This window comes from Neodiprion lecontei, chromosome 7, assembly GCF_021901455.1.
Source record: "Neodiprion lecontei isolate iyNeoLeco1 chromosome 7, iyNeoLeco1.1, whole genome shotgun sequence".
NCBI classification, from domain to species: Eukaryota; Metazoa; Arthropoda; class Insecta; order Hymenoptera; family Diprionidae; genus Neodiprion; species Neodiprion lecontei.
This window is the reverse complement of record NC_060266.1, coordinates 22636665-22654905: the sequence shown is the minus strand read 5'-3', so window position 1 is coordinate 22654905 and position 18241 is coordinate 22636665. Positions and strand designations below refer to the sequence as shown.

At 39.7% G+C, this 18241-nt stretch overlaps 1 protein-coding gene and 1 long non-coding RNA gene across 2 annotated transcripts; both read left to right on the top strand.

Annotated features, from left to right (window-relative positions):
- Window positions 1-3228: 3228 nt before the first annotated feature.
- LOC107219973 lies at window positions 3229-3730 on the top strand. Its single transcript, XR_006905289.1, has 3 exons — window positions 3229-3272; window positions 3367-3426; window positions 3690-3730. It is a non-coding gene; the product is annotated as an uncharacterized LOC107219973 (long non-coding RNA).
- Window positions 3731-7922: 4192 nt separating this feature from the next.
- LOC107219974 (autotransporter adhesin BpaC) lies at window positions 7923-9747 on the top strand. The gene is made up of 3 exons (XM_046745276.1): window positions 7923-8056; window positions 8263-8703; window positions 9554-9747. The coding sequence occupies exons 1-3, from the start codon at window positions 7969-7971 to the stop codon at window positions 9649-9651; spliced, it is 627 nt and encodes a 208-aa protein (XP_046601232.1). The 5' UTR covers window positions 7923-7968; the 3' UTR covers window positions 9652-9747.
- Window positions 9748-18241: the final 8494 nt, after the last annotated feature.

The window sequence follows — 18241 nt, the reverse complement described above, 5'->3', positions numbered from 1 at the left end:
CAGATCGCAGGACCGTGGTTTCCCCATACGATTCAGAATACTCTTGTCATAAAAAAGAAATATACGGTTGAGGATATTAGTAAATATCTTCTTGTTAGGCTTGCGTTCTTTCACATACATACGTCAAGGTTATTGTGCTGCTATTTCCGATTATCTTTTTTTCCAACAGCCGGTGGCAGCGAGAATTTATTCTGTAATTCTGGCTCTTCTGATAACAAGAAGGAGAACAACGGTGATGACTGTAAGTAACTTTTTGTTTTTTACGCTTTCGATCTTTCACAAAGACGTTGCAGGATTTTTGTATGATTGTAAACGAATATTTCTTATTCCATTAGCCGGCATCTCTGTGGGATCTCACGATGGTATAGGTATTTCAAGTGGCGGAAACAAGCAGAAAGACGGTGATAAATGTGAGTGACAATTTTCTTTCCACGCTTTCGATCTTCCACATTGACGTTGCAAGATTTGTTCATCGTTGCAAACAAATATTTCTCATTTCATTAGCCGGTGACAGCAAGGATGGTTCCACACCTTGGCAAAAAGGAGATAAGAACGGTCAGCAATGTGAGTGACTTTTTCCTTTTTATGCTTTCGATCTTCCACATTGACGTTGCAAGATTTGTTCATCATTGTAAACAAATACTTTCCATTCCATTAGCCGGCATCTCTGTGGGATCACACGATGGCTTAGGTATTTCAAATGGCGGAAGCAAGCAGAAAGACGGTGATAAATGTGAGTGACAATTTTCTTTCCACGCTTTCGATCTTCCACATTGACGTTGCAAGATTTGTTCATCGTTGCAAACAAATATTTCTCATTTCATTAGCCGGTGACAGCAAGGATGGTTCCACACCTTGGCAAAAAGAAGATAAGAACGGGCAGCAATGTGAGTGACTTTTTCCTTTTTATGCTTTCAATCTGTTCCAAAAAGGATGCAAGATTTGTTTATTATTGTAAACAAATATTTCTCATTTCATTAGCCGGTGACAGCAAGGATGGTTCCACACCTTGGCAAAAAGGAGATAAGAACGGTCAGCAATGTGAGTGACTTTTTCCTTTTTATGCTTTCGATCTTCCACATTGACGTTGCAAGATTTGTTCATCATTGTAAACAAATACTTTCCATTCCATTAGCCGGCATCTCTGTGGGATCACACGATGGCTTAGGTATTTCAAATGGCGGAAGCAAGCAGAAAGACGGTGATAAATGTGAGTGACAATTTTCTTTCCACGCTTTCGATCTTCCACATTGACGTTGCAAGATTTGTTCATCGTTGCAAACAAATATTTCTCATTTCATTAGCCGGTGACAGCAAGGATGGTTCCACACCTTGGCAAAAAGAAGATAAGAACGGGCAGCAATGTGAGTGACTTTTTCCTTTTTATGCTTTCAATCTGTTCCAAAAAGGATGCAAGATTTGTTTATTATTGTAAACAAATATTTCTCATTTCATTAGCCGGTGACAGCAAGGATGGTTCCACACCTTGGCAAAAAGGAGATAAGAACGGTCAGCAATGTGAGTGACTTTTTCCTTTTTATGCTTTCGATCTTCCACATTGACGTTGCAAGATTTGTTCATCATTGTAAACAAATACTTTCCATTCCATTAGCCGGCATCTCTGTGGGATCACACGATGGCTTAGGTATTTCAAATGGCGGAAGCAAGCAGAAAGACGGTGATAAATGTGAGTGACAATTTTCTTTCCACGCTTTCGATCTTCCACATTGACGTTGCAAGATTTGTTCATCGTTGCAAACAAATATTTCTCATTTCATTAGCCGGTGACAGCAAGGATGGTTCCACACCTTGGCAAAAAGAAGATAAGAACGGGCAGCAATGTGAGTGACTTTTTCCTTTTTATGCTTTCAATCTGTTCCAAAAAGGATGCAAGATTTGTTTATTATTGTAAACAAATATTTCTCATTTCATTAGCCGGTGACAGCAAGGATGGTTCCACACCTTGGCAAAAAGAAGATAAGAACGGGCAGCAATGTGAGTGCCTTTTTCCTTCTCATGCTTTCGATCTTCTACATTGACGTTGCAAGATTTGTTCATCATTGTAAACAAATACTTTCCATTCCATTAGCCGGCATCTCTGTGGGATCACACGATGGTTTAGGTATTTCAAACGGCGGAAGCAAGCAGAAAGACGGTGATAAATGTGAGTGACATTTTTTTTTCCACGCTTTCGGTCTTCCACATTGACGTTGCAAGATTTGTTCATCATTGCAAACAAACATTTCTCATTTCATTAGCCGGTGACAGCAAGGATGGTTCCACACCTTGGCAAAAAGGAGATAAGAACGGTCAGCAATGTGAGTGACTTTTTCCTTTTTATGCTTTCGATCTTCCACATTGACGTTGCAAGATTTGTTCATCATTGTAAACAAATACTTTCCATTCCATTAGCCGGCATCTCTGTGGGATCACACGATGGTTTAGGTATTTCAAATGGCGGAAGCAAGCAGAAAGACGGTGATAAATGTGAGTGACAATTTTCTTTCCACGCTTTCGATCTTCCACATTGACGTTGCAAGATTTGTTCATCGTTGCAAACAAATATTTCTCATTTCATTAGCCGGTGACAGCAAGGATGGTTCCACACCTTGGCAAAAAGAAGATAAGAACGGGCAGCAATGTGAGTGACTTTTTCCTTTTTATGCTTTCAATCTGTTCCAAAAAGGATGCAAGATTTGTTTATTATTGTAAACAAATATTTCTCATTTCATTAGCCGGTGACAGCAAGGATGGTTCCACACCTTGGCAAAAAGAAGATAAGAACGGGCAGCAATGTGAGTGACTTTTTCCTTTTTATGCTTTCAATCTGTTCCAAAAAGGATGCAAGATTTGTTTATTATTGTAAACAAATATTTCTCATTTCATTAGCCGGTGACAGCAAGGATGGTTCCACACCTTGGCAAAAAGAAGATAAGAACGGGCAGCAATGTGAGTGCCTTTTTCCTTCTCATGCTTTCGATCTTCTACATTGACGTTGCAAGATTTGTTCATCATTGTAAACAAATACTTTCCATTCCATTAGCCGGCATCTCTGTGGGATCACACGATGGTTTAGGTATTTCAAATGGCGGAAGCAAGCAGAAAGACGGTGATAAATGTGAGTGACAATTTTTTTTCCACGCTTTCGATTTTCCACATCAACGTTGCAGGATTTATTTATTAGTGTAAACAAATATTTCTCATTTCATCAGCCGGTGACGGCAAGGATGGTTCCACACCTTGGCAAAAAGGAGATAAGAACGGTCAGCAATGTGAGTGACTTTTTCCTTCTTATGCTTTTGATCCGTCACAAAGACGATGCAAGATTTGTTCACCATTGTAAACAAACATTTCTCATTTCATCAGCCGGTGACAGCAAGGATGGTTCCACACCTTGGCAAAAAGGAGATAAGAACGGTCAGCAATGTGAGTGACTTTTTCCTTTTTATGCTTTCGATCTTCCACATTGACGTTGCAAGATTTGTTCATCATTGTAAACAAATACTTTCCATTCCATTAGCCGGCATCTCTGTGGGATCATACGATGGTTTAGGTATTTCAAATGGCGGAAGCAAGCAGAAAGACGGTGATAAATGTGAGTGACAATTTTTTTTCCACGCTTTCGGTCTTTCTTATTGACGTTGCAAGATTTGTTCATCGTTGTAAACAAACATTTCTCATTTCATCAGCCGGTGACAGCAAGGATGGTTCCACACCTTGGCAAAAAGGAGATAAGAACGGGCAGCAATGTGAGTGACTTTTTCCTTTTTGTGCTCTCGATCTTCAACATTGACGTTGCAAGATTTGTTCATCGTTGTAAACAAACATTTCTCATTTCATTAGCCGGTGACAGCAAGGATGGTTCTACACCGTGGCAAAAAGAAGATAAGAACAGTCAGTAATGTGAGTGACCTTTTCCTTTTTATGTTTTCGATCTTTCACAAAGACGCTGCAAGATTTGTGTATGATTGTGAACGAATGTTTCTTATTCCATTAGCCGGCAGTTCCGTAGGATCACACGATGGTATAGGTTTTTTCAATGGCGGAAGCAAGCAGAAAGATGGTGATAAATGTGAGTGACTTTTTCCTCCATAAGTTTTCGTTCACCCAGAATGATACCGGAACATGTTTGTTCTACTTTTCACCAATATTTGTCATTAAATTAGTTCATGGCAGTGGATTGTCTAATCTGAACCCTCTCTCTAACGGGGTGAAGAGAATCGTCCATCGACGTCAATAGACGTTCAGTCATTATTTTTCAGTCTTATCGCATCCAAGCTCGTAATATTCCGCGTGATTATTCAGTGCCATTTTCTATTTCAACAGCTATCGAGTCATAATTCTCTTGTTCATAATCTTCTGCTGACACAGAAATGGGAAACAGTCATGGTGTATGTGAATCATTTTTTTTTTTGTTTTGGCTTTTCTTTTGTATGATCGTGTTTTTCACCATCCACAAAACAATTCTCAACATGTCGTTTTTGTGATTTACTGCTTTACGGAGTCAAATAATCTTTACTTTTTCTACAGTCATTCTTGGAGCCTAATTTTGCCAACCTCTCATAATCTGCTATAGTATCAACAGCACTTTTCATTTTCACAATATCATCACTCGCAGGTCTGTACAAATGAATCAAGGATAGTATCCCTCCGTAGTTTTTCATGACATCTTATCATTGATCCCTAACCTGCAGTCATTTATCGAGACCGCTCACTAAAATATCTTCCATTGGAATAAATCTCGAGAATGTTGCATTGCAATGTTCCTTGAGACGCAAGTGATTCGCTACTTTTTTTTTATGTGTCACCTGTGCCATATGATCACTCCGACTAACTTTATCAACAGTTCTTTCGTCATGCTTCAAATATTGCGGTTTTCCTAAACCCACGAACTTCAGTTACAGATGCAACGAATTTCCAACTTTCATCACCAAGAATAAAGATCTAGAGAGACATTTTTCAGGCAGCATCATAAGGCACACAGTACTTTGATACAAGCGACGTCGAACGAGCAATATAAAAGCTGTGCATCAAAGAAATTCATGTTTTCGTGCTGATTAGGTCATGTTATTACACTTATGTTGATTCGTTTTTCTGTTTTCTCATTCAATGGTTTTTCACTTATTTTTCATATTTATGAATCCAACGAATATATTTGGCGTTCCAAATATCCCGAAGCACGTCAGTATGCACCTGCAATCATTAGGATGTTCATTTTTGCTTTGTAAACGTTAACACACGCGGTGGATTTTAAATATTCTTAAGTGTTACTCTAAATTAATGTGTACGTATTGCTTTGATTCATGTACTTACTATTATAGAAATTTTATTGAATAAGGAAAATGATATTTGTACTCTAATCATTTTCATTTGTAAAAACTTACTTCTGTAATCAGCTATGAATAATAAAGCATGTAGTTGAAACTATACAAAGTGTGCCACTTTTACACGTTTTATTAGTCCTCTCGCAGCCATAAAGACTCCTACCTATCCGAATGCATCTTAATCCATATCGGTTCAAATCCTTATTTAAAACAAATACCGATAATTCAGACCACGCGATAACCTTATAGTTTCGTTGCTGGAATACTTATTCATCCGTGTTCAACTGCTGCTCACTTTTCCTTTGCAACGATACACAAAGTGGATATCAACTTCAAGTGTTGCAAACAATTGCTCGATTTCAAACTTTTTAATTGACTTACGTTTGTTCCGGAAGAATTTCACCAATTTAACAACCCACAAATCTGATTCAGGCAGCATAGATGCCAGTGGTTTTTGACTATTGATTTTATTTCGAGTATCGATTCATCTTGCAGTTTACAGTATAGTGAAATCATACAGCCGATCAGTTTGACCCTCCCGATTTTTTACCTTCCTAAGAAATCAAATTACACATTGCGAGGATGGAGCACGATTTTTTCAGATTTTTTAAATCATCAAAAATCTAATTTCAGGGATTCGCAGATCAGTTAGATTAACATGGCTTCAAATTCAGGTGACCCTTGAGAAACATAGCTGTTTTCTGTGAGCAATTTACAAAATCAAATTTACCAAAATTGTTTTTGCGTCCAGAGAAAACAGGTGTAATATTCGTTCTGTATAACAAAAGCGGAACTTGAACACTCGTCTGCACTGAAATGAAAGAGTGTCGATAAAATATAGTTTATTTTAATCGAATTCACAAACTAAATTTCTGGACTAAAAATTCCAAACTTCGCAGGTATTCGACAGAACTCTAACCTGAACAAATTTCTCAGAGCAGCAGAACAACTACAATCGGAATTTTGGTAGGTATAAATACAGGACCTTGATATAATCGAAATCGCTATGAGCAATCGAAGATTTGAATTACTATTACTTAAAATCTGAAAAAAAGAAGAACAGTTACTATTCTTTGCAACTCCAAATAATGATTTATCAATTGAAACCATCGTGAATGTTACTGACACGCGTTTTATATTCAGTCACGATTACTAAGCTCAATAAGTGTATTCTATAATCTGTAATCTTATGAGCTCTCACTTCTTAGACGCATAAAAGTGAATACCCAAGTAATCGCTGTCCTGTTTCAAGTTTTAGATTGTTGAAGACTTATAAGACTATACGAAACGAGTTTAATCATTCCCAGGCTTCACTCGCACATCGTCCATGAACTTTTAGATGGCTCCGAAGCCTGTGAAATAACCGATTTCATAAACTTCCGTCGATAGCTGGAGAGAAAAAACTGCTCGCGCTAACGGAATTAATTCGTTGGAACTCTTCGGTATTGAATATTCGTGGAAATGTTTTTCAGGATTTATTCAACTCAACAAAGTTCATTTATTAGAATGACCTTGTTGTGGCCGATAAGAAAATAATTAAAAAAAAAAAAAAAAAACATCGAAACAGAACTTTCTCGATCCTGCAAACGAGACAGAAAATAATGGAATGAATCAAAACAAGGCATTTAAAAACTGAGAAGAAAACATACTATTTAACGCCAGAGAAACTGTGTTAGTCACATTCATTAAGGCTATTTGCCTCAGTGAGTTGGAAAAATAATTAACTTTACAGACTGCCAATGTGTTATTTGTATACTTAGGTATACCTGAATTGTACGTAATTGGCTTTGTACGGTATCAGAGCGTACGTATAATCCACGTTTGAATAGATGACGGAATCACATCTGCAATAATACCTCATATTCAATGATAATGATGAACCGCGTAAAACAGATCACGAGAAAAATATCCATAATAAGCTTTAATCTAAGACGTAGTTGTTTCATCACTGTAAGTTCTAGCATGCTGTGAGTATGATTTATTAGAAATATGTAAACTATCAACAATTTTTTAAGGCACATTGATGCTCGGCGTGCTCCCTAATTACCCAGAACATATCCCGTGTTATCAAATATTTCTCCACCCTCTCGATGCTGATAATGAGAACAGAAACGTTATTGTAGAGAAGTGGAAAATTCCGCGGAGTAGAAACAAGAGCAAGATAAAAACACGAAGGTATAACGACGCTCGAAAGATTCTCATGAGAAATTTTCAGAAAATTTCCGTTAACATTAAGTACGGAATCCTTGAGAGTATCAAAGCCCCAAACTAGTAGAATTCCAAACGATCATTGCTCAGAATAGCGTGGCTCAAATGCTGCGATAATATGAAACGTGCATGTATTTTATTCCGAGGGCAAGTATAGCGATTCCTAATTCTCGGAACCTCCTTACGAACTGAGGATGAAACATCGAAATGCGTAATCAGGCGAGTGGAAGAATTCAGACATTAGTGCAACAAATAAATATCAATGAATTAACTATATGGAAGAATAGTGGGGTGATTAAAATTGAATAGATATTTTTCTGCACTTGCACCTGGGTAAATTTATCAAAGATGCAAAAGCGAGTGCAGTACGGGTATAAAATATACTGTACTCTCGACCGACGTTCAGTGCAAAGCATTTTGTTACGAGTGCTACACCATGTTTACCACCAAGCAAATTGTCTATGTTCTCCTAGCAGCGTTGGTATATTTCCAATTCTGCGACACGATCTCTGCTGGAAAGGATGGTGAGTAGACAACATTACTTTGAACCGAGTATCGCTTGCTCACATATTGTGAAAAGTAATTCGAGAAAAGGATTTCTCCTCCAAGAAACTTTTTCACCGACATCGTTATGCGGTGAAACACTTCCTCGTATTTTCCCTACACTGAAGTAACAGAGTTACCATTTTACCGGCAAAACATTAACGATTCTAATGTATTTTTACCAAAGATACGGCCAAAAATTCTACGACACCGAGCGCCGGAAACGCCACGACTGGTGCAAACACTACGACACCGAGTACCGGAAACAGCACAACCGGTACGAATGCCACGACCCCCAGTTCCGGAAACAGCACAACCGGTACGAATGGTACGACAACGAGTCCTGGAAACAGCACAACCGGTACGAATGCCACGACCCCCAGTTCCGGAAACAGCACAACCGGTACAAATGGTACCACAACGAGTCCTGGAAACAGCACAACCGGTACGAATGGTACGACACCGAGTAGTGGAAACAGCACAACCGGTGCGACTGGTACGATAACGACTCCTGCAAACAGCACAACCGGTTCCAAGGATACGACACCGAGCTCCACAAACAAGAAAACCGGCGGTGATACTAAAGCAGGCAGTTCCAGTTCCAGTTCCAGTTCCAGTTCCAGTTCCAGTGAGTCAAGCTCACAATCAGTAGCTGAGAAAAAATCGTAGAACCATCCGGTTCTACAGTTGATTTGAGGTTTCTTCGGATTACCGTGCATCATATTTTTGTAAAGTTTACTAAAAATATAAATTACAGTACGCGTGCGACGATAGATTCGTCACATAAAATTATAACTACTAATTTTTCGAGTATCTGGATTACGAGAAAAAGCCCGGATCCACCGGACGCAAAGCTTCAAATTCGGATCTTGGAACTATCCGGATAGTTCGAGTACTCGAGTATCCCCGGGTATCCGTACTGTTCTAACTATCCAAACTATTCGATTAGTTACACCGCTTGATTTATCTGGATACTTAAACTGTTCGAATAATAGGAATAGTTCGGCTTCCCGCACGAGATTCGCGTCAAGATAGTTGAACTGCAAGTATCCCAGCCACGTGTTAGTTATAACTAATGTTACATGTATACTTTTGATAATGTTTGCGAATTCACTCAGGACTTTGTAACTAGATATGGAAATAAGAGTACAATTTGAGTACAGTAAAATGGAATTGCCACACGTTGTTCCTTGTGAATTCAACAGCTAGCTTACAATCTTATTAAACTTTGTTGCAAAAATACACGCAATGTTTTTCAAATTTCTCAAACCTCTCGTGTAAATGTAATTTATTTAGAAATTTTTCTGGATGTACTTACGCAATGCGGATGCTCGAACTATACGGATTTGAATTTTCTTAACCAATACTGTTCAGATGTATTTTTAACCGATGGCAGTCTTAATATCGTAGAATTGTTTCTCTTTTTTACCTACGTCAGCAAACCGAGCTGCATTACTTGAATGTTTCCTTCTCTTCAGAATCCAATGGTCTATTGAGTATCGGAGGACGCATGATGGCTGGAATAGCAGGAGAATTAAACTCGGCACTAGACACTGCACTCCGTATCATGATCTAGAAGTAGAAAATGAAGCTAGCCAACGACTTTTAAGGACGATACTCATACGAGACAATGCTATTTATATTATTGATAAACGAATAAAATATTACCTCCTGACTCTTGCTCCAAATCCTATAATTAAGAAACCTCCGCACGGAATTGTACGAATATGAAGAATATCGTGACTGATTGTGAGTCATCTCGAGGAAGATATTTTACTTTTATACAAAAATCAATCGAAAGCTCTGCATAGTCGCCACTATGGGAAATACCAAAGGTACTTGACAAGTTTGTGTCTGAATTTTTCAATCTTCTTGCCACGGTGATTTCTTATTATCTCGATATCGCGAGAATGTACGATAAAGCGAAGGGTCTTGCCCAGTCGAAACGAGACGTTATTATTCGTACGCGGACTGTGACGCAGATGAGTTGAAGGTAAAAGTATCGTGGATGAAATTGAGATCAAACGAAAACGACGTCGTTACGCGAGTTCACGTGCAGCCGATGTATCTGCGTGTAGTACACCATGACACTCGTCTCGCAACTCTGAAAGGGGGGGGGGGGGGGGGGGGGGGGAGTTAAGACGGAGGGTAACCTCAAGGCAATCGGATTTTATCGTCCATGGAAGCCATACGATAACAATGCCAATTTATCCTCATCGAGTTTCCATTCGTTGAAAAAATTCCAAACTTATGCCAGAACTCGTTGTCGTTCGAAGAAAAGCTTTTGCAGGAGAATAAAATATTCAGGTGCATATGTTTGATCACTCCTTTACAAACCTCTTACTCTTCGATCTCTCCGTCTTCCTCATTGTTCGGTTCATCCGTCATTATTCAGCATAATGGCGGTTTATTCTTCACCGAGAAAGTACGAGCGATCATTAAACCGAATCCCTCCAGAGCTTTCACTAGAGTGATTAAAAAAAAAAAAAAATTAATGCAGTATTTTTTTTTCAATCACACGTTTAATAGTTGTAGGAATGGACAATAAGACGCTTGTCATAATTTGAGCCCGTAATCTGAGTATTTAATGGTTCCTCAACGGTTAATTTTTCGCTAAAAAAAGGTGCTTATAAACTGGAATCACATATATATTAAATATTACTTACAATAATTACAAAATAAATTTTCTCAAGTTGACAGTTAATTAAATGACATGATTTTACTGCGGCTGAAATGCTTTACAGAGATGAAAAACCACGATATTTTGTGATAGATCTAGTATTATATTTTCGTTGTTAATCTCGAAAAACAGGAAATTTTTATACGATTTCAACTTTAACCTTGAATAACTTTTTAAAGAGTTGGCTTATGAAAAAATTGTAAGAGACCTTTTTTTGTAAAGCATAAAAGTCCCAACAAAAATACGTATCGGACACTTATGTACATCGCTTCGTTACTGAGTAATTACAAAATTTAGAAATAACTAAAATTATTGTCTCACGATAATTAAATGGAAGATGGAAAAATTGCGTTCAGTACACAATAAATTATAACAAGCATCTTATTTTTATTTTCTACTACTGTTAAGCGTGTAACTTTCAAATAAAAAAAAAAACTTATAGTCAATTTTTTTGGACCACTCTACACCGCTCACGCCTGTTCGACAAGGCATTCTGTTAATTTTCGAATATTCGTTCAAAAAACAGACCGCAAGCAGTCCGTGTGAATTTGAGCTTTACACGTCAAGAATCCAAACTGACAAGTGCCACTGGCTAATTGATCACTTCGAGAATGTCGATAGTTGCGTTACAAACCACAACCAGATGCACAAGATCATCAGCTATGAGTTTTATTTTACCGAGAAGATATAATAACCGGCTTTGAATTCCACAGAAAATTACATGCTGCCACAAACGCGCATTTCTCCGTCTGGTCCTAAAAGCAGACAGTGAAAGTGTAACAGCAACGCCCGAGGGTGAACTCGGGATCCACTTTACAACGTAGTTCGTCCGCTGAGCGTTTTGGACGCTAGAAAATTTCACGGGCAAAGAAATTCCACAGGATGCAAGGCGGCCGCTTTAATTCTACGGGGGTCAGCTGTTTCCGAAAAGAAAGTGCGAATTTTATGAGTTTCCAACGCGACCCACGCGGTCGTAATTCATTCGAAATCAGCCAAACCCAAGTGCCGATGGATCGATCTTGCCGGCGATCGACGAGCAAGTCCGTCGAGCGTCCTAATCGCGTACGTAAAGGCGATGCTGATTTATATTATTATCGCATTGGCCCCGATACGAGACGTGGGAAAAAGAACAAAAAACTCTTCTTCTTCCCGAGATTGCCTGTGTTAGCCACACTGAGTTCCGAAGTCACGAGACGATCTCAACGATCCTTGGCCGATTATATTCATTCATCTGCTACTGATTAATTGAGCCTCCGAGTAGACTGAAAAAAAAAAAAAAAAAAAAAAAAAACAAATCGCGCAAAAATGACGAGTCCGTTTTTCGCATCGCTTGATTCCTTCCCATCCATCCTTCATTTCACTTCGTTCATCTCAATCTTCGTCCTTTGTCGATCGCCAAAACGACCTCAATCACGTTTTAGAAAAAAGTTGTCAACGTCTTTTACTCTTTTTCTCTACGATTCAGTCGGGGATTACACCGGTTCGCTTAAGGTTTCTCAATTGGTTTCAGTTTTCAGGAGTAAAGAATAAAAAAAAAAAGAAACATACCGTCAATTCATCCCGACTACGGTTCTTATTGCCAAAACCGAGCTTCGCCATTAGAGGGACCTGAATTTCGGTCGAGACGAGCAGCTGGAGCGAGTGTGCCGGGGAAATCACTCCGAGCTACTTCAGCGTCGCGTTTTGCATGCAAATCAACTAGTCCTGCAGGTAGGGATAATCCTAGGCCAGATCTTGAGCGCACCACGTCGGGTCTGAGGAATACGTGATAATATTATATTAGCGTGGCCGGCTGCCTGGGCTCCGTAGACGTCGTGGGAAGACTGGCTCCAGAAGCCGTCGACGAAACTCGTCCGAGGCTCGAATTGCGCTTGACAAAGGCATAACTCTGTTCGAATCACGCCCCAAAGTCGATCGAAATTAAAACCTGAACTCCTAATTGGCTTCCCACGTTCCAAGACGAACCTCGGATTCGAAATCAAGACGCTGTTGGGATCGCCGGATATTCAACCCCCCGCAAGGATAGATGATCCTGCGGATTTCTTTCTCGAACTGATTTTGTTTTTCGTTTGTCGGTATGATTCACCGGCTGAACTCTGAGCTTGTGTTTGTGACAACGTGTCTTTCGAAAAACGACAGGTGACTGCGACACGTGTCATTCGCGTTGCCGAACTCGGCTCAAAGGATCGTCGAGGATCAAAGCTCCAGCTATGAACGACGCGAGGTTAAAAGCTCACGCCAATTTTACGGTAAGATGTCTGTGCTTTCAAGCTGGATCAAGCCTGGGTATCCATTTGACGACGCATGCTATACAAGTATTCGAGATGTCTGAGTGAGACACGTTCGGATCGAGTCCGACTTATTCCTGGAAGAAGATTTAAAAACTCGACTAACATTGGAGGATGAAAATGAAACGCGTGCGTACTCGAAAAATTTGTGACAAATGCTGAGAAAAATTTTTTCATAAAACCTGAAGGAGGTGGGAAAATATTTAAAGGTCGCTACCAATTACTGTGATATTTTTTATTTATTTTTGTGTGTACACTTTACGGACTTGTGTATATATTCGTTTATTGCTTTTTATTTTATTTTTTTGTATCGTGGTCCAATTAATAGTTCACCAATGAACAATAAACTGCGTCTAACAATTCCGCAGTTGAATGTTCTCATCTTTCATCCGAAAGAATAATCGTCTCGGCGAAATTTGGATAACAGTTTTTGTTATCGAAATAAGAATATCGCATCACGTTAATGTCACTATTTTGTTTTCAGTACTGATTTTCACGAACAATGATTAATTAAACCGCGATACGAAAAAAAAAAAAACTAACATTATAAATATGTATAAATCTGTAAGATGTACACATAAAAGTAAATAAAAAATATTACAACAACTGGTAGCGGCCTCTAAATATTTTTCTACCTCCTTCGGATCTTACGACAATTTGTTTATTCATATATTTTTTTTTAGTATTTGTTACAAATTTTTCGAACGACTCCTTAAAAAATTTCTCGATTGTTTTTTTTTTTGTTTTTTCTTCCGTTGACGACAGGGCGAATCTTTTGTGAAATAGACAGCCGATTATCAGCCACTGTAGCGCGTATAACGGCGTGTTGCCATTTAACAAACGAAGCTGGGAGGGAAGTTTCACCCCCGGGGAAATCGGCTGATCGAGTCAAATATTTGAAGGAACCGTCGCCCCTTCAACCTCCCGTGTATAATCGATTACCAACGGTGGGCGGTCCGCGTGGAGACCATCATAGACTGTTGATCGAATTGCGGAATCCGGCGGGATTATGCGAGGCGAATATAAGCTCGCGAAACGAGAGCTTCGAAGCGCGAGCGAAAACTGCAGGCGAGCAAAAGTTGTTCCAAACCTTGTTTCGGTGAAAAAAACGTGCTTCTCGACTGGGAAATTTCACCCTCTTAGCTTTCCTCCGAATTCCGTGAAGGAGAGTAGCGACTCGATATTGGCTTAGAGTTTTCGGGAATTCGATTTCTGCCCCTCGAAGGGCGTGTATTCCCCGCCGTATTAGCGGGATGTACTTTACCCCTGTGCACACCCTCTCTCGCTCCTCGGTGACACCGAGAACGAGGGCGTCAAGCGTGACGTCATCGTCGACGGCGAGAAATTTTCACATTCGACGACATTTTCATCCCGAGGTTTAAATATGCCCACGCATGAACATGACTCGGGTAAAGATTCGGGGAACCGGGTCTGAAAGCCCCAAAGCGTCGGTCGTTAGCCTTGGTTAATTAATGCTCGACGGTTCTCGGCCGTTATTATTAGCTCGATTCGCGTTCGAACCGCGGGGATTTTTGTTTGTTCTACTTTTAATGTGCGGAAGTGGATGTGTATGAATAGATACCCGGAGGCGTACCCGCAAGGCAAACGTTTCACCGATACTTTTCGGAACAAACAACTCTGTATCAGCTGTCCAGCAAATTTCACTTTTTGTCAAATATCGCCCAAGGAGCTTTTGCCTCGACGTTCCGGTCCCCCAAGCTAACTTATCGCTCGCTGCCTCGGATGTCTAACTCAGAATTTGAATCCATGGCGCCTCGACGCTCGCTGGAAGTAAAAGTATCGCCACCGATGACCGAACTTACGATTAAATCGTAACTCGATGCGAACCGTTTTGGAAAATAACGAGCTGTGAATGTCGATGAGTTATTATAGGATTTTATGAATTTTAATAAGTGCTGGAATATAACCCCGTTTGTCTACGATGAAAATCAACGACACAGTCACCGTCCTTTTCACGGTAAAATGACCGGAGCTGAATGCAGCGCAGCAAATTTTCACACGATGTGTTTTCCTTCAATTTCACCGCTCGGCACTTCAGCGTTCGATTATATTAATCCCCTATTATTACCGCAATAATCAATCACCCCGACAAAGTTTCAATTACTCGGCTCGTTTGTGTTGCTTTTTCATTACGGTATCAAAGTGTTAAAAATTGCCTAATACTTTTCAATTCGATACAATTTTCGTATTTTCACTCACTCGTGTTGCGGCAACGATTGATCCGAACATGTCGAATGAAAAATTGTCCAACAATTCCTGTCGGCTCGTCACGAAACTGAAAGCACTTCTTATCGAAACACTTTCGACATACACGCGAATGAACTTAGTTTTCGCGAATTGATATCGCAGTTGTAAAATTCTTCTAGTACCTATCAAGCTTTCGCAATAATTCCATCAGCTGCAAGTTAATTTTACGAGGCAATCAATTCTCGTTAAGTTTTGATTTTAGATTCTCATTACGCCCGCCGTGAATCCGAGAGTTATTACAGCAAAAACGTTGAGCTTCGGCGCCTCGGTATGGTATACTTATATTTCACCTCCAACATTCATCCTTTTCTTAACTTTGATAAGTCGCCTAACTGCACCGGCTCTCGGCTCTCGGTTCCTTTGTTTCCGAGAGACGAGGAAGTTGTTCGCCTCCTCTAGCTGCAGAAAACTTTTCTTTTATCTACTCGAAAAAATAATAATTCAAACCATGTACAGGCGCGTAGGAAATCCATCATGTAAGGGGAAGTCCCTCCCATTTCAGATGCCGTGATTTATTTCTAACACATCTGTGTACGATCTGAGATAACACGGAGTGTCCTCCGTGTCCCCAAAAACCGATCAGAACTTTCGAAACGCGCATGAATTTATTGGCTTCGCTTATTCTTTTATTCAGTTTTCCCTTCTTCTTCGAACCAACGCTGGAGAAACGGATATCGTGAGAAGTTCCTCCGGACTCTCGTCATCGTCGTTAGTCCTACCGCGGATCGGATACGAGTCTAGTTCCGTAGTTTCGGATCCTGGATCTCGCCGTTTTGCCTTCGTTACACTTTGCAATCAACTCAAATACTGACGACGAGTTCGCAAACTACGTACCTGCCCACCTACCGCTTTGAAAAGCATGGAAGTATCTCCTCGCTGCTACAATTGAGGAACAGCTCAACTCCGTGTCGTTATAAACCCGGAACTGAAGCACCTTTTCTTCTGCACTTTTATTCCCGTTACGGCTCGGCTTCGGTCCGTGAAACTTCTGGATGCAGGCTTTTATCCAGGGTCAGCTGAACTCGCGTCAAACTCAGACTCCAACACGTGAAGCGTTGTCGCAAAAGAAAACAAGAAAAAAACAGAGTATTATACATAGGCTGATTAAAATTTTTAACATCGTGTTGGTACTCAAGAAGATGCTTATCAGCTTCGTTATTTCAAAGTCACGAACCGCTGCTGAGGAAGACAAATTCTAGTTTCATAGTTTAATCAAAAATGATGAACAACTGTTTACTCATGTGAAGGGGATTATAATCTAAAATCATACCCGTTCTTAGAAGTTTTTTTTCTAAGTAAATTGAAATGCTTAGACCGATTCAAGTTCGAGGGCTTTATTATTCATGGTTTCAAGAATATTTCAGAATTTTTTCATCGAAATTATTAATAAAATGGCGACATGGCGCGTATAAGTAGAAAACGACCACGTCTTGAATCCGGTAGCGCAGATTTCTCGGTTAATTTCCATTCAACCGTCTTGAAATTTTGACACCATCTTTAAAACTTGTCTATCGAATCAACGTCGTGGCTGAATTTTTTAAAATCAATTCCAAATTTTTTTTATAAAAATTGTTATAGCACTTTTTTGGTCGAAAAATGAAAGTTTTTGTTCATCATCGTATATAACGGGCTACGAGCATTGACCAAAAAAGTATTTTTGATGTAACATTTTTTTTTTAATCTCTTACTAGATGAACAATAATGTGAGGAGATGTGCTGCTACTTATATGCGCCATGCCGCCATATTGTTATCAATTTCAATGAAAAAATTCTGAAATATTCTTAAAACTATAAATAATAAAGTCCCGATACTCAAATTTCTCTAAGTGTTTTCATCTTCTTTAAAAAAAAAATGTAAAAACAGATTTGATTTGAGACCGTCCAAGCAGTAAATCTGTATCAAACCTCTTTCTTCAATTGATCAAGAATGAAAAATAATGGTCCCTAGTTTGCTCGATTCATCAACAGTCCCATTGTTATTATGTCAGAACACAATGATCGAATCCCTTATAATTGTATGATAGAAAAGGAAACTTTTCCGTAGCTTCGGTACGAGTTACGAGGAGAATATAAGAGGTGGATACGGTTCGAAGACGGTTAAGTGGCTTAGCACCTCGCGTTTCCCGGGGTCCAGGAACGCCCGATGCCATTGCCCGGGATGCCTTATCTGTAATCTACGGAATCCGCAAATTCCCACAGAATGTCCATCCGGCATTCCTCCGCGGTGCAGAGAGACGCAGAGCAATGCTTGATCCGGTTGGTATTGGTCCTCGGCGTCGCGTTTCCTCAATTCTTGTTTCAATTTCGGCTCACCTTAACGAAGGTCGTTGCAGCCGGATTCGTGATTGACGGTGGTAAATAAAAACTGGCGGATCTCTGTAATAACTGAATCTGTGGTAATTATTTCTGGGTCAAGGATGTCGAGGTTTTGTACAAGCGATGGAAGGTGATCGGTTGAAAAATTAAGGTCATGTAGCATTTCTACTTTTACCGACGGAGGAAATTCACCCTTTTTCTTCCTGTATTAAATAAACAAAACGAACGGCAGAAAAGGGCGAGTTTGTTCGATCGTTAAGGGTTGGAATACTACACGGCCTTAAAGAACGAATAACGCCAAACTAACGTCAATATTTTTACAAACCAATTTTTTCGATAATTGTGCTTTTACGGTATTTATTTTCGCACTAATACTTTATTACAGCAATAATACAACGAGTGATATTCTAACGGTAGAGATAATTTCGAGGAAAGAGTCTACGATAGAGTTCGTTTCCTTTGAAAAAGTTTGATTAACAATCCCGAGATACTCGCAGAGCGGTCATTGTTGAGGGAAAAGAGATGCCTGTGGAATCTTTCTTCTGCTGAAGCTTTCATGCTTTTGTGCACTCGCATACTTTTCACGATTTCTTCCACACGCCTGTTTACCCGCA